General features: G+C 46.3%; 1 protein-coding gene across 2 annotated transcripts; it reads right to left on the reverse strand.

The window, feature by feature from the left end:
- Positions 1 to 758: 758 nt before the first annotated feature.
- CHMP3 (charged multivesicular body protein 3) lies at positions 759 to 15,071 on the reverse strand. Of its 2 annotated transcripts, none has more exons than XM_050974174.1 (6): positions 14,913 to 15,071; positions 10,217 to 10,277; positions 6,584 to 6,763; positions 4,041 to 4,162; positions 2,225 to 2,339; positions 759 to 1,285 (listed from the first exon to the last, which is right to left on the reverse strand). In XM_050974174.1, exons 1-6 carry the CDS (start codon positions 14,955 to 14,957, stop codon positions 1,149 to 1,151), a joined length of 660 nt encoding a protein of 219 aa, XP_050830131.1. In that variant the 5' UTR covers positions 14,958 to 15,071; the 3' UTR covers positions 759 to 1,148. The 2 variants fall into 2 exon arrangements, with proteins under 2 accessions (XP_050830131.1, XP_050830130.1); XM_050974173.1 differs by lacking the exon at positions 14,913 to 15,071 and adding an exon at positions 14,723 to 14,839.
- Positions 15,072 to 15,483: the final 412 nt, after the last annotated feature.

Below are 15,483 nucleotides of genomic sequence, written 5' to 3' on the forward strand. Positions count from 1 at the left end.
GTCTTGTTTTATTGCAAGTCTCACCCACTTTTGTTTCTGATATGTCCTTTCTGTTTTTTTTAAGACCACAAGAAACAAGCTGTCCCTCTTGCCTGTTTTTGTTGCATTTGGGGTGGAGATGAACACTTGAATTGCAGAGCCCTGAAGCACTGGGGATACAAAGGTGAACAGTGCTTGGCCCTCCCTATGCTTTTATGGCTGAAAATGGGAGGTTTTGGACTCCATCCAGCTCTCTGTGCCTTGTGTGTTTTTCTACCCTTGCTGTTGGGGTACAATTATTTAGAGACTTGGCTTCCTTAGAAGAAGAGCTCTGGCCTTTGGGGAGGTGCTGTGGCAGTGACAGGTTTGGGTCAGAGATTTTTGGTTTCCAAACAGCCTTTTGTGAGCCATGACATCCATTTTGCCTGAAGCTTTTCCTTGGGCGGAGCCACAGCTCTCCTGTGACCCTGAAATGTGCTACTGGAGCAGCAGAGAGGCCTTGGCACCGCCATGGGAAGCTTTGCCAACAGCCTGGTGAGTCAGGGCCCCCTCCCACTGCTGCCACCTGCCCTGCCCTCACTGTGCCATGGCCTTGGCTAAGCCAGGCTCTCCTGTGACCTCACAGAGCTGGAACAGACTGAAAACTTCTCTTTAACGATGCAGTGAAGGCCCTAAATGTGCTAAAGAAAGGTGTAACAAAACTAAAAGGGAGGTGTTAAGAGGTGGGTATAGTTTGTGAAAGAGGCAAAGTGATGCAAACTAAACTGCTGCCATGGCAGTGACTGTTAGAAGCAGCTTTAATAAAATTTGTATTGATTCAGGAAAACACAGATCTGACAGTGCTGGAGGTTTTTGGTAACAGATTAAACCAAAGTGCCTGTTAAGATAGAAATGCTGCTTGAATATGAGAATATATTTCAGGACTTTATATCTAAAAATACATAACATTATACCACCCTTGCCATGTCACCACAGGAAACATGGGCTGAACAGAAAACTGGAAGAGACTGCACTCCCCAAGAAGTATATTACAGTAGTGTCTTGGAGGAAAAAATCCTCAGGAAGGAAAAAAAATACATATATATTACATAAGTGAGAATACATTAAGTTTTGCATTTTGAAGGTAGGACTGAATAAAATCAAGCCAACTGTACACATCCACCCTGGCCCTAGCTCCTCAGGGTAGCCAACCGTGACTGCATGGCCTCGATGTCCTCCTCCTCGTCCACAGCAGCAGCTGCTGCTCCCATGGGCTCAGGCTCTGGCAGAGCATCTGTGACTTTACTGGGTGCTTTACCCAAGGCCCCTGCAACAACACACAGGCTCATTAGTGAGTGTCAACTCTTCATTTAATAATTAGTGGCTTTTGGAGACATCTAAAATAACCCAACCAGTCATTTCCCATGGAGGTCACAGCCCTGAGCTGGGAAAGGGCCAGCCCAGGGATGATGGCTGCCCAGCAGCACTGACCTGCCAGCTCTGAGCCTCTGTGCTCCTTCACCTCTGGGAGGAGGCTCCCCCCAAGCCCTGCTGCTTGCCCGGGAGCTCCCCCTGCCTGCTCGAGAGGAGAGGAACTGCTCCAGCCAGGAAAATAGGATGGAAAAAGCAAATGAGGATGTGAGAAAGAACAGGGCAATGTGCCAGGCACTGAGCACCAGGTGCCAGCAGGGTGGGCCCTGCACTTGCAGTGTGGTGCAGCTGAATGCAGCCCTGGTGTTTGTTTTTGTCACACCACAGCACAAGCAATCCAGGTGAAAGGAGCATTCTAAGCATTCTCCAAGTCAAAGAACTGAACCACTAAATCATTCATTACTTCATAAGCTGGCAGGCAGAAGTTGTGGTTTCGGTTTTAAGAGGGTTTTTGTGTTTGTTTTGGGATTTTTCCCCCAAACAAGACACAGCATGTTACTACCAGGACCCATAGCACAGCCTATGACTCAAGGCAGTGCAGCAGAGTTTATTTCTTGGTTTCATTAATAACAATACCCAGCCAATCATGTAAGTTTCACCTTGTTAAGAGGATTCACTGCACAGCCAAACAGATCTGTTAGAGCCTCAATTACATAACTGCATAGAGAGCAGCTGATGGATATTAGTTCTGTCCTGCTGAGCCCCACTGGCCTTCTCTGCCCATCACCAAAGGAAGAGATGCCAGTGGGAGAGCACAGAATAGATGAAGATTTCAGTTGCTGCATCTTATTGAACAGAGCAGGGACCTGGCTCTCAGCAGCACCCACAAACTCACCAGCTGTAATTTCAAAAAGGATTTTGTCAATTTCTGCCTCAGCTTCCTCTTCCATCTCCTCCTGATCCTCCAGGCCTTCAAAGGTGTCCTCCAGCATTTCCTCTATAATTCCAGCCTAGCAGAAAAAAAACAAGGCAGTGTGTGATGCCCTTGGAAACAGCAGAATAAGAAAACTCATTTCTACTGAGATGAGGTTATGCCTATCCAGGCATGTAACATGAGCACACACCTGTACCACTGCAGAGGAAAAGCAGGAAGAGAACTGAGGATTAAAGGCACCTGTTCTCACTTGGAAAACCTCAAGTTAATTTAAACTAAAAGAGGAGAGATTCAAATTTGATATTAGGAAGAAATTCTTCCCTGTGAGCTGGAAAAAGTTCCCCAGAGAAGCTGTGAAGGCCCAATCCCTGGAAGTGCTCCCAGCCAGGTTAGATGGGGCTCTGAGCAACCTGCTCTAGTGGCAGATGTCCCTGTCCATGGTAGGGGGGTTGGAATTATATGATCTTTAAGATCCTTTCCAACCCAAACCATTCTATGATTCCATGGCTATTTATTATTGTTGCACATCTAAACCAAGAACCCAGCCTGCTCCAAGCATGTGAAATAGAAGTGTAGGTTTCAGTCATGCAGCATGAATTGTGCAGCACACTGTAAAACTGCTCTTTGACACAGCTTGGTTTTTTTATCTGCATTTGAAAACATTCCTTTGCAGGCCCTGCAACCTAGATATGGCCAAACCATGCTGGTGCACAATGATAAAATGATTTAGAAATAAACTTATTTGAATTAAACAGTCTAGAGTGGTAAGAAGGGGAAAAAAAAAATAACTTTGGTAGTTGAAAATGTAATAGTCATAACAGAGACTTAGTATGCTTTCAAATCAGAGCACTCCCATCACATGGAGACACTGAGCTAGATGCTTTAAAGCAGTGACAGTGAGTTGTATCTGAGTGAGCCAGGAGTTTTGTGATTCTTTAAAAATTTTGTAATAAAATTAATTAGTTAAGGAATGTTCAATTGTGTTATTTTGGCTGGTATTGGTTTAGATCTGTATTGACTAACTGTCAGTAGAAAACCCTGAGAAATTACCTCACTGCACCTGCAGAAAGGAGCTCTATGGACCCAGACCCCTTAGAGAATCTATAGTTGAAGAACAAAACTCAAGAAATAATTGTTTAATGGTTATCATATAACTAGAGATGAATGAGATGTCATAGAACAAGAATAGTATCTTGAGAGAGTTAAGGAGTCAAAGGCCTATACATCCCAGAAAACTTGATTAATACATTGCAGGTGTAGTAAGGGAGACACTTCATAGCCTTGTACTCCCCAGAAAACTTAATCAATAGGAATTGTTTAAGCGGGACAGCAAATTTAATAAAGTACTGTCAGCTGGATAAAACTCAGGTTATCCATTAAACAAAGACAGATGAGATGTTCTGCCAGTAATTCTGGTAGTAACCTCCACCATGATGCAATAAATTGGGCAGATTTTTAAGAGTGTCTATTAAAAAATCTTGGCTGTTATAGTGTATACAAATGCCTAAAAATTGTTGTTTCTTTGAACATGTCTATGGTGAATAAATTCCCTATATGTTGCCAATTTTGACTCAAAATTGTTATTAGGAATGTTGGTCTAACAGCTTTTTGCTGTCAGATTTAAAACTCTTTGTGTCACCAGAATCTGACTGGCCATGGAGTCAGAGTGTCCTGAGCTCACTCCAGCCCTGTGACAAAGGGGCCACCCAAGTGACTGCACAGCTCAGAGACAGCCCCACTGTGTTCACTCAAGTCTGATTTATGTGCCAGACCTTACCTTCATCATCTCTTTGGACAAGTCCCTCATTGTTGCTTGGATTTCTGGGATTTTTACTAGATTTTGCATAGCTTTCATGACTTCTGTGCTTTTCTGCAATGAACCTGCTACTCTGAGGACAGCTGTGAAGGAGAGAGGCACAGAACAGTTTGAACAACTGCTGAAAGCAGAAAAATTATATCCTCTCTACACAGAAATTCGTTTACATTTAGGCAATTCAATTTAAAAAATAAACAGGCATTGCACTTCTTCACTCTTGACTAAATTCCTGGAAAAGCCCAACTTATCCCACATTGGAAAAGTCACATTTATAGGAAAGCTATAAATGTCCTGTACAATGAGGAGCCCGGGTGGTCTGCAGAGAGATTTCAACCCACCTGCACCCAATTCACCACAGACAGGGAGAGAGTTGCTCCTGCCCAGCCCCTCAGCAGCAGAGCTGCAGTGACTGCTGAACCAGGGATCTCCTGTCTGACAGCAGGTACTGGAAACCAACCCTGGCAGAAGTTCTGCTGCAATAGTTCCACAGCAAAGAATAACTACAATATTAATACTGAAGCAGACAAGCCACAAAAGAGCTTGTTTAAACTGAATTTAACAATACTCTTTCAAGAGGCTATTCTAACTTACAAGCTCTCCTTATATGTATTGATATACCAAGATCACAAAGCAGTAATTAAGGGTATTTTGAAGATGTTTGAATTCTGCCATCTAGCTTTGCAGGTTCCTGGACATGGAGAACTTACCTGTTTGCATATAAAATGGTCAGTCCTTAATGAAGCAAAATGAAGGTACAGCACATATTATTTTTCATTTTAGTAATTTTTTTTAAAAGCCCTACATTTGTAACAAACTAACAGACACCTTGCCTTGAGTGGTCATTTCTCAAGTCACTACAAACCCCAGAGTGAATTCTAGATTCCTCCATATTTCCTATCCAAGTGTATCAGAACATTCCCAGGAAGATGAAGATGCTGGCAGTGGTAATAAGGAGGAGGCAGTTTTGAGTTTTTCCCTTTAATGGACACTTTAAAGTACAAGGATGGTTCTACCTTCCTTTCCTGAGTGAGCTGCATGGGGAGCCACATTTGAACCATCATAATATTACACTTAAAGTTCACAGTGTGACTTCCTGTTTTATCACTCATCCAACATTAAAATCTATTGGGAGGATGCTGGGGTGGGGGAAATGCTTTGACATTTCAGCAGCATGCTGATCTCCAGCAAGTCTTCTCCTGTCTTTACAGCTTTCTGCTCTGCTTGTTAAAGGCTGGACTGTTTCCAGCTATGGAAAATTCTGCAGGCAGTCTATTTCAACAGACTTCTCATGTGGATAAGGAATGAGGGAAATCTGCTGGTTCTGGAGGAACACAAAGGACCAAGGAGGGTTTACAGAACCCTTTTGCCACTTGGGTGTTAAGCCAAGGGGCAAAAGGATTCATCCAAACTAAGAAATCAAGCACTGCTCCCCCATCTCTGTGCAGGTGTTGGTAAATGCCCCCAGACTCTTGCTAGGGAAGCAACCATCTACCCATCTACAAGATGAAGAGAATTCTACTCCTGTGACAGGTCCTGTCAAAATCAGTGACACAGGCTCCACCAGGACACAGGGGTATTAGGAATGCATTCCAACTGTTTGGAAATGCACACTAAGAATGTGCTCCTAATTGCTGTGAGTTCAGTTTCAGAGCATGTGATTCTCACACCACTGGAACCCTCAGGCTCTGAGGAGAGGTGTGACATCATCTGCTGAGCATCTCATCACAGGAAACAGGGAACAATGAGGGGCAGGAACCCCAAGAAACTAAAACTGGGAGGTCCCTGATTACTTCAGAGCCCAGGGTGGAACACCTATCCAGGCAGGGCACTGGAGAAGCAGCCTCAGAGCATCCTGCAGACTGAGGGGGGTTATGCCTACAGGGATGCAGGACTCCTTACAGGGATGTAGAGGAAAAGAGCATGTTTGGACACAGGGAAAACTTACAATGGATCTTTTAATGGGTTTACAGGAACATACCTGAATCTTGGGGGAATGTCCAGTGGTAGATTGGGGATGGATTGAAGTGGATCAGGAAACACACAAACCTGCAGGACCAGGTACCAGCAGTTCAGGCAGAGGAGATCTGGGGCAGGTACCAGATATCTGGCCAGCTTGGACAGAGCATCTGAGAGCAGCTCCTGGAACAACTGATCTGTTGTGTACACATGTGTTCTACTAGTGGACCTCATGAGCTGAAGAGGAAGAACAGGGTGGAGCTGCTCACAGTGTGTGAAAGCTGTGTATGTTTATGGGGTGGTGGCAAAGGCTCTGCTCTGACAGTGTGGGTGCCTGCTGGGATTAGGGGGTAGAACTTCAGCAGCCTCACAGCTCTGGGATGATCTTCCCAGGTTCCTGAAGCCCACTGGAATTAGCTGCTTTTCACAGGAGCACAGCTGTTCCCACATTCAAGCTTTGTCTGCATTTGATTTTGATTCTGGACAAGGAAACCTCAGACCTCACTTCCAGTGTCAGAGCAGTGCTTGGGCCCAGAATTTGCTCTTACCAAGCTGGTTCTTCATGCCCATGAGAACTGAGTTCATGTGAGCTTTGGATGCATAGAGTTTGCTCACAGCCCTCCGGGAGCGGACCAGCTCCTTGGCCAAGATCACACACACATCTCTCTGATTCTTTTTGGCAGCATCCTTTATTGACCTCTTCACCTTCTCCTCTTCCCTCTGGATATCTGGAGCACAGAAAAACACAGCAAACAGTAACCAACTCCTAAGGATATATAAGAGAAATCAGTCATTTGCTGAGGTGTGTTTCCAATGCAAAGAATTGTTTCTGCTTGATTTCAGATTCCCTCTGTTACTCAAAGACCTTGCTCTAGGCTGATTTACATGTCAGCTGATTAATTCAGCTAAATCTTAATAGGAAAATTCTCATTAGTGAACATCCAGCTCTGTAATTTCCTTTGCAGCCAAGAGTACTCTACAGGACTGTCTGAGAATATTAGTCCATGATGCTGAGCTGACTAAGAGCTTACAAAGCAAAAAAAGGTCCTGTAAGAACACAGCACTTTGAGAGGAAGACTTGAGTCACAACTTCAAAATAACTTCCTGACTATTAAACTGGCCTGATACAAATATATATACACAAAATATACATCTAACTTGAAACATCCTGTTCAAACTCTCCTGGCATCCAGCTTTGTTCAACAGCTTTTTAAAGAGTGTACTTCAGTGGGGATACTGGACTAAGCATGAGCACAGAGTTGGTTTGACTATTAAACACTAAAAAGGCCTTCTTAAATACCATTGGTTTCTCCAGCAAATCTGATGTGACTGTTGACAGTTCTGCCCTGCCAGGTAACACTGGCTGTGAACAGCAGGAGCCAGGTACTCCAAAAAGCCCAGAGTAAAAAATGCAAGAGTAAGCAGGGACAATATCAACCTCCTTTCTTCTCCAGACTCAGCAATAAATTAGTCACTGATGAAATGTGGATCTCAGAGTCCACAAGAAAAATTATCCTAAAGTAAATAAAGAATTCAGATAGTAAGGGTTCCTCACCTTCCTACAAAGAGTTGATTGAAATGACCACAAGAATAATTTTTTCAAAGAAAGCCTCTGTTCAGATTTAGCTTTGAGTCCTCTTGATTTATGCCAAACAGTTATACACTGGAAGAATCAGAAGCTGCCCTTTTATAAAAACAAAGGCACCAACACACACCTTCTGGCACAGGCTAACTTGGAGACTTCAACACAGCTTCTCAGGTGGTAGTTAATGAACCCTGTACTCAAGACCAGTAATTCTCTCAGTATCATTCACTGAGGTGTTTACCTTAAAGGACTGGCAGAAAGCTGTAGGATTACAATCAGAAAAACACACCTTTGCTGCTTTCCCACTATTATTTTCAGAAACACCACAAACTTGAAGACATTTGTATGTCAGACATGGGACTGAACTGAGTCCCAGCATATCAGAGCAGGTAAGAAAGAGCTGAAGTGCTCCAGCAGGAAACAGAAAGCACTAGAAAACCCCAGCAGCACTGAGGAATTACAACATTCACTCTGTCAGGCTGAAAACAACCACAAGTATTGTGTTACTGCACCCAGGCTAGTGTAGGGCAGCCTGCACCCGAGTGAATGCTCTCACTGGCATGACGTGCTGAGTATGAGATCAGTGGCACAAGTATGCAAAAACAGCCAACTCCATCTTTGAAGGTCAGTGCCAGCTACACTCCTCAAGGGAGCCAAAATCACTTCCCCAGTGCCTCTGCAGCACTATCAAGCACAAGAGGCACAAAGCAGCCCGAAGCACCTGTGAGAGGCACTCACAAGCTCAGCAAAACACTAAGTTACTGTATTACTCTAACTCTTTCAACTCAAAAAATTCAGTTCTGAAGTAACAAGGATACCTTCCATTTCTCCAAACCTTCCAAGCCCTGAAAAGCAACCTACTCCAAACAGAAATCACTACAGGAGCAAGAGTCCAACAACAGATGGTTTCAAAGAGTGTGTTGCTATTTTAGTATCTCTGCTGACTGGGCACGCCAAGTGCTCAAGTGATCCAAGCCCACTCAGTTCATCCCAGGTGGATCTAGTGTTGCCTTGTTCAAACACATCCACAGCCTTCCCCAAGGAAACTAACACAGGCTCCAGCTTAGCATCCTTCCTTAAAGATTGCAGTGATTTCCTGTGTAAGGCTCAGGTGAAACAAGAGAGCGTGGCAGAATCCAACTACAGTGAGTAACTTCTGAGGAAACCTTCAGTGGCACTTGGCTGCCATCCTTCAGGAGCAGCCTGCTAGCCTGGGAAGTGTCCAGCAGAACCATGTACTTCCATAGGTGACCCTTGGTGAAATGTGAAATTCTGGCACAAAGATATTCTGTACTTTATTTTAAGGGCAATTACCAGTGTAGCAGATGGTTGGTGGTTAGTGCTGAACTGTATTTCTTAGAATGTAGGACTCTGAAACACAGACAGGTTTAGAGCTGCTAAAATAATTACATTTGCATTTACATCAAAATATCACACTGCCATGTAACCTAGTATCTGTGTAGGCCATTAAAAGCATTATGGCATGTAAAAAGTTAAGAGAAACTACAAATTTCCAGAAACATCAGTAGTGAACATGTGGGTTCTTTGCTTCAGGGGAAGATGCAGCCTCTAAAACATATTTTGCTTGTAAGATCAGAGTTGCAGCTCCTCTGTGCCTGATACAGCCACACAAAGTGCCCTGGAGAAAGCAAAGAATTCACATCCCTGTACATCAGTTTTCCTGGGAAAGACACAAACTCTGCTCCTCATATTGGAGACAAGGACAAAGACACACTTTGTATTGCACAAGCAACCTTCTCCAACCAAATCCACAAGAGGGAGAAGACACAAACCTTGCCAGGTCACTCCAGAGACACCCCAGGACTGGGGGAGGATGGGGAATGCAGGATGTGCTTCTCAGGGTGTCACTCCAAATAGGTATGTGCTAGTAACAGAAGCTGACACAAAATATCCTTCACCAGCACCTCCCATGGACAAATCCCAGGGACAGGGTAGAAGACAAAGAAGAGGAAAACAAAACCTAGGCCCAAACCTATTTTGAGGTTCAGGGAAGGCAGGTAGAACAAATTCTGAACTAACAGCAGTGCAATATTAAGCAACTCCTCTACTTTTCAAGATACATTCAGCAGTGCAATGCTCATTATTTAATACCAAAACACCCACACACAGAAAATGTTTTTTTTTTCCTTCCTCTCTTCTGTCCGTAATTTTTCCAAGCTGACAGCAAGCTACTTTTGCTTGGCATGTGCACTTTCACACCAGTACATGCCAGTGGAACAGTCTACATGTGGAATTATAAATCACACTGATACTACTCATTAAATCAATGTGGGTGAAATTCTGGATAATAAGTCTAACACATGTTATCCAAAGGGATTTAAGAGCATTATGTCTTACTGGGAACATGAAATATTCATGTTCTTTTGAAAATTTTACTAGGATAACTTCACAGCACCATCATTTTGTAACACATACTAATAAGTCTGGCCCCAGGATCACATTTATCTTCCTTTACTAGAGATGTGATAGACTACCCCAAGTTATTAAATTTCACAGCCTGCCTCAATTAAAGTAAAAAAAAACCTTGAAGACACACAAGGAGAGTAAAAACAAAAAATGAGACACAAGTACAAACCTCTGATTTGTCTATCAATCACTCTCATTTCTTTCCTTATCTTCAAGGACCATTCATTGACCTTAAAAAGAGGAAGTGAGAGTTACTTGAAATTCCAACTTCAAAACTACGCTTTTATACCTTCATGTAACTTAAATATTCAGTATCAAAAGCAGCACTTCAAAAGGCATGAGCTGCAAGTTATGAGTGATGTTAAAATATTTCATTATTCAAATAATACAACCCCCAAACATTGCAGAGATACCATCAATTACTGCACTGCTCTTAATGTTTAGACAAGGAGTTAGAGAGGACCTTTATAGATCCTTTCCAAGCAAAACTCTTCAATGACTCCAGGATGTGAGTTATGAGTCAGATGCTCACTGCCTGACCAACTTCCCACATCACAGCCCTGTCACTGTACACAGGGAACTTGTCACAGGGGGTCTCAGTAGAAGGGACAGACTTTGGCACAGATGACAGCCCCAAGAGTGTTACTGCCCATTTCAGTCAGGAGGATCTCCAGGAGGTCCCCAAGCCAACCCCTACTCAAAGCAGGATCAAGTACAGAGCTCAGGTTATTCAGGGTCTAATCCATTGAGTTTTGAGGGCAGAGACTTCACAGCCACTCTGAGCAAATGCATCTAAATTACTCCTGTGTGGTGAAGACTTTTCCTCTTAGAACCCTAGAATGGTCTGGGTTGGAAGGGACCTTAAAGACCATCTATTTCCAGCGCCCTGCTGTTGGCAGGGCCACCTTCCACTAAACCAGATTGCTCAGAGCTCCATCCAACCTGGCCTTTCATGTTCAATTCAAAACTCTCCTCTGTGACTGTAGCCCCACTCCTGGACACACCTCAAAAGTACCTGTCTGTGCCTTGACTACAACCCCAGCAGTGGCAGTGAGAGGCTTTAGACCCCTGCTCCTTCACCTTCTCTTCTCCAAGCCAAAATGAGCCCAGTTCCCACAGCCACTCCTCCTGCATCACAGGCTGCAGTCCTCCTCCATCCTGATGGCCTCTGCCACACTTCCCCAGCTTGCTGAGATCCTTCCTGAGCTGGGTGCCTACACTGGGACACTTCTGCAGGTGTGGCTACTTTACTGCTGAGCAGCACAGTGACTGAGCACTCAGCACTGTGATCACAGCTTCCCAACACAGCCCTGTTTGCCTTCCTTGCTGCAGAGGTGCACTGGAGCTCATTTATTATCCATGGGAAACCAGACCCTTTCCTGCAGAGCTGGTGCCCAGCCAGCCCCAGGCTGCACATCCCTGTGTGTAGGGATGGTTGGCCCAGTCTTGCATTGCTCAACATTTTGAGGTTCCTGCTGGGTTCCTCCCACTTGCTCAGGTCTCTCTGCCCTCCAGCTTCCCTTCCCCTGCCTTTGGTGGTGTTCAAACACAGCCACTCCTTTAGCAGCTCCCTCCTGGCACTTGCCAAGATCTCTCTGTTCCAGATCCTCTGGCTCACCCAGGAGGTGGGGAGCTCCACTTGCCCTGACCATCCTTCTAGGGAAGCAGAGTGAAGAGAACTTGTGCAATGAAAACTTGTAAAGCAAGTTCTCTTCAGTGCACAAGCCCAGCAGAGCAACACATTCAGACTTTCACCAGTCTCAAAAGATTTCCTTTGGTCATGGTGATGTTTTGGCTGCAGACAAAAGCCACCATTTGTGGTGCCTAAGCACAAAATCAGCTTAAAAACCCCCACATACAACCCAAAGCCCTGCAGAGGTGCAGAAGTTTCCAACAGGTTTCAGAAAGCTCCTGTATCTTTAGTTAAACCCTGGGTTTACAGGCAAAAAAACCCCAAACCCGGAACTGACTGCAGCCTCCTCTCTTGTTCTTCAGAGCAGAGGAGAGAACATCCTGGAGAGTCATTCCTCACCCTGACAGAAAGCCAAGAAGGTGCCTTTTACAGTATGAGGAAAATGAGAGGAAAAAAGATGAAATGAAAAAAGCAGGGGGAAGAGACTGAGAGAAACATGACAGAGCTCTGGCTGGCCAACTGTCCTGTCTCAAATGTAACACCTGCCAGAGATTTGCTCTACAACTTGTATTCTAGAACAAACCAACACACAACAAGCCTTCATGTACAAGCACAGTCAGCAACTGTCAAATGAACCACAGCACGATTTGCAGCTTCTGTCTCTGTGGTGAACAGCCCAGCTCATTAAATCAAGACTGGTTGTGTGTTGTCATCAAAACCTGCTTATTCTGACAGCAGAAAATTCTTCCACAGCTCATCCCTGGCACTGCCACGGGTTTGACATGACTGTTCTAAAGGTACAGGTGCTTATGCCCTCCCTGGTGCTTCCAGCTCCCCTCCTGTTTTGTGTAAGAGGAGGAGGAAATCCCACTGACTCTTATCCAGGCTAGTCCCTGCTCCCAGCTACATGAGACAGCAATTTGTTGAGCTGTAAAGAAGCCACACCTCTCATCTCACACAGGACACAGGGACATGGATGCAGACCATGGCACAAGGCAGCAATGCTGGGAACAGGAGTCTGTGGTCCAGCTGAGCAGAGATAATTACCCTGAGCACAATTCCATGCTGATGAAGCAATTCTGCTCCACTCCTGATCTAAACAAAAATATCACTCTCACAGCACTGCATCAAGCCAGAGTCAGCCAGCAAAGCACTCAAGATGAAAAGAGCCAACTCACACTACACTGGAGGAAACCCCATTTTTTAAGTTCAACTGATCCAGACATGGCATTAAAAGTACAATAAATCCCCAGCTTTAGACAGGCTGAAATGTATCACCAGCTCTTCACAAAGGCTGAAGATATTTGCCTTGTATTGATCAAAAATAAATTATCTCACATCCAAAGAGAGGGCAGACAAAAGAATTGAGGGCAAATCATTGCCATTGCAAAGATCTCAACCCCTCCCCACCATTATCCACCTCCTGCAGTGCTTGGATGGCTCCCTCTAGCCCTGCTCAGGGACTGCACCTTGGGCACAGCTGCTGGCAGACACCAGCTAAGCTGTGCTGTGTCCTCATCAGCTAGGATGCAGAAACAGCTACTGCTTTTTCCTTCTAAAGCTGCAGTTAGGTGCAGGAGGAAAGGAATTTTTAACTAATAATGGGTGTCTCAATATCTCAGTGTTAGGGCTCTGAAGTCACCATGCCAGCCTACACCCCCAGGGAAGGCTCATGACAGCAAGAGGACTCATGTCACCTCTCCCTCCACCTGTACCACACTGCCTTTGCAGGGTTTTCTGCAAAGAACCACAGAATCACTGGCTCTGGAGATCAGCCAGTCCAAACCCCTTGCCAAGGCAGGGTCACCCAGAGCAGGTGACACAGGAATGTGTCCAGGTGTGTTTGGAATGGCTCCAGAGAGGGAGACTCCAGGGCCTCCCTGGGCAGCTGTTCCACCCTCAGCATAAAGAAGCTTTTCCTCATGTAAAGGTGGAAGTTATTGTGGTTTAGTTTATGGCCACTGCTCCTTGTCCTGTTGCTGTGTACCAAAAAGAAGGTTCAAGGTGGCTGGCACCATCCTCCAAGAGCTCCAAGATGCCCCACAGACTCTGTGCTACTGGAAAACATGGCAAGCTCACCAGTTAGGGAAGGCAAAAGAGCAGCCCTCAGGTAGAAGATGAGAACTCCTGAGAGCAGCATGACCACATGTATGGGTGCCATAGCTGTCTGATGTGCCACCCACCCCTGAGAGCAGCAGCCCCCCAGCCCCAGCTCTCCCTGTGCTCTCTTGTACCACACTCAGGAACTCAGCAGACTGACCCAGCCCATGCAGTGCTCTGACACAGGCAGAGGAGGAAGGGAAAGGACACTCCCAAAGGTACATTTCTCATCTGATTCTCTCACCCCAAAAGCAGCAACCATAACCTGCTCCCCTGGGACTCAGCTGCTACAAAGCACCAGGGGATATCTGTGACACTGCAGCTTGTCTAAGCCTTCAACTTGTGTGCCTGTCATTCTTCTCCCTGCTGATTTTCCAGTACCTCTAATGTATTTGATCTTCCTCTCACCAAACAGATTTTTTAAGACATTTATAGCTACTTATGAAAGGCAACAGTGAAATACACCAGTGTCTTGATTATTTCACTGCACACATTGACAGCAGAAAGCTGTTTGTGAAAACACAGTTTGTCTACAGACTTGTCTTCCCCCTACAAGTCCCAACATTTTAGCTACTGTTTCCTACTTTAAAGCTGTGTCTGCAAGAGGAGCTAGAATCATAGAACCAGAGAATGTGAGGGGGTTGGAAGGAGCCTTACAGACTATAGCTCCAACCTCCCCTGCCATGGGCAGGGACACCTTCCACTAGACCAGGTTGCTCAAGGCCCTATCCAGCTTGGTTTTGAACATTTCCAGGGATGGGGCAGCCACAGCTTCCATGGGTAACTTGTTCCAGTGTCCCACCACGTCCACAGGGAGGAATTTCTTCTTAGTATCTAACCTAAATTTCCCCTCTATCAACTTGTACCCATTCCCCCGTGCCCCGCCACTCCACTTCCTCACAAAGAGCCCCTCTCCGGCTCCCTGCAGGCCCCTTCAGATACCGGGAGGTTCCGTGAGGTCTCACCGGCCCGGTCCCGGCCCGAGTGTAGCACCGCCAGGGCCAGGCCGAGCCCGGCCCCTCCGCAGTCCCCGCCCGACGCCATAGCAACGCCACACGGCCCTGCCGCCACTCCCCCTCAAACTCCCGGCCTCAGCGCCACCCGGGCCCGTTTGGCGGCTCCGGCCCCTCACCAGCTCCTTGGGCGGCTTCTCGGGGGTCTTCCCGAAGAGCCCCATGGCGGCCGCACCGCCCGGCGCTTCCGGGTTCCCGCAGCCGGGCCGAGCGCAGCGCACACTGCGCCTGCGCCACCGCAGACACCGCTCACTCCGCGTGGGGGCGGGACAGGAACGGACTCGCCCCGCCCCTCACGGCTTCCCGCCAGTCACGTGGCGTTGCGCACGGCGCTGCGCAGGGCCCCGCCCCCGCAGAGGGGCGGGAAGGCGCTGAGGGGCGGGCGCTGGTGTCCGCCCCGCACGCTGAGCGTGGTTGTAACTCACTAAAGCGTCAGTCAGGTTGGGAAAAACTTCTGAGATTATCGATTCCAACCACGGCCGAACACCGCTATGGCACTGGGTGCCACGTCCAGTCTTTCCTTAAACACCTCCAGAGACAGCGACTCCACCATCGCCTTGGGCAGCCCATTCCAATGTCGAATCACCCTGTGAAGAAATTCCTCCTAATACGCAACCCAAACTCCACTGGTCCAGCTTAATACTGCTCCCTGTGGTCCTGTCGCTGGTTTCCAGGGACAAAAGCCTGATC

This window comes from Serinus canaria, chromosome 4, assembly GCF_022539315.1.
Source record: "Serinus canaria isolate serCan28SL12 chromosome 4, serCan2020, whole genome shotgun sequence".
NCBI classification, from domain to species: Eukaryota; Metazoa; Chordata; class Aves; order Passeriformes; family Fringillidae; genus Serinus; species Serinus canaria.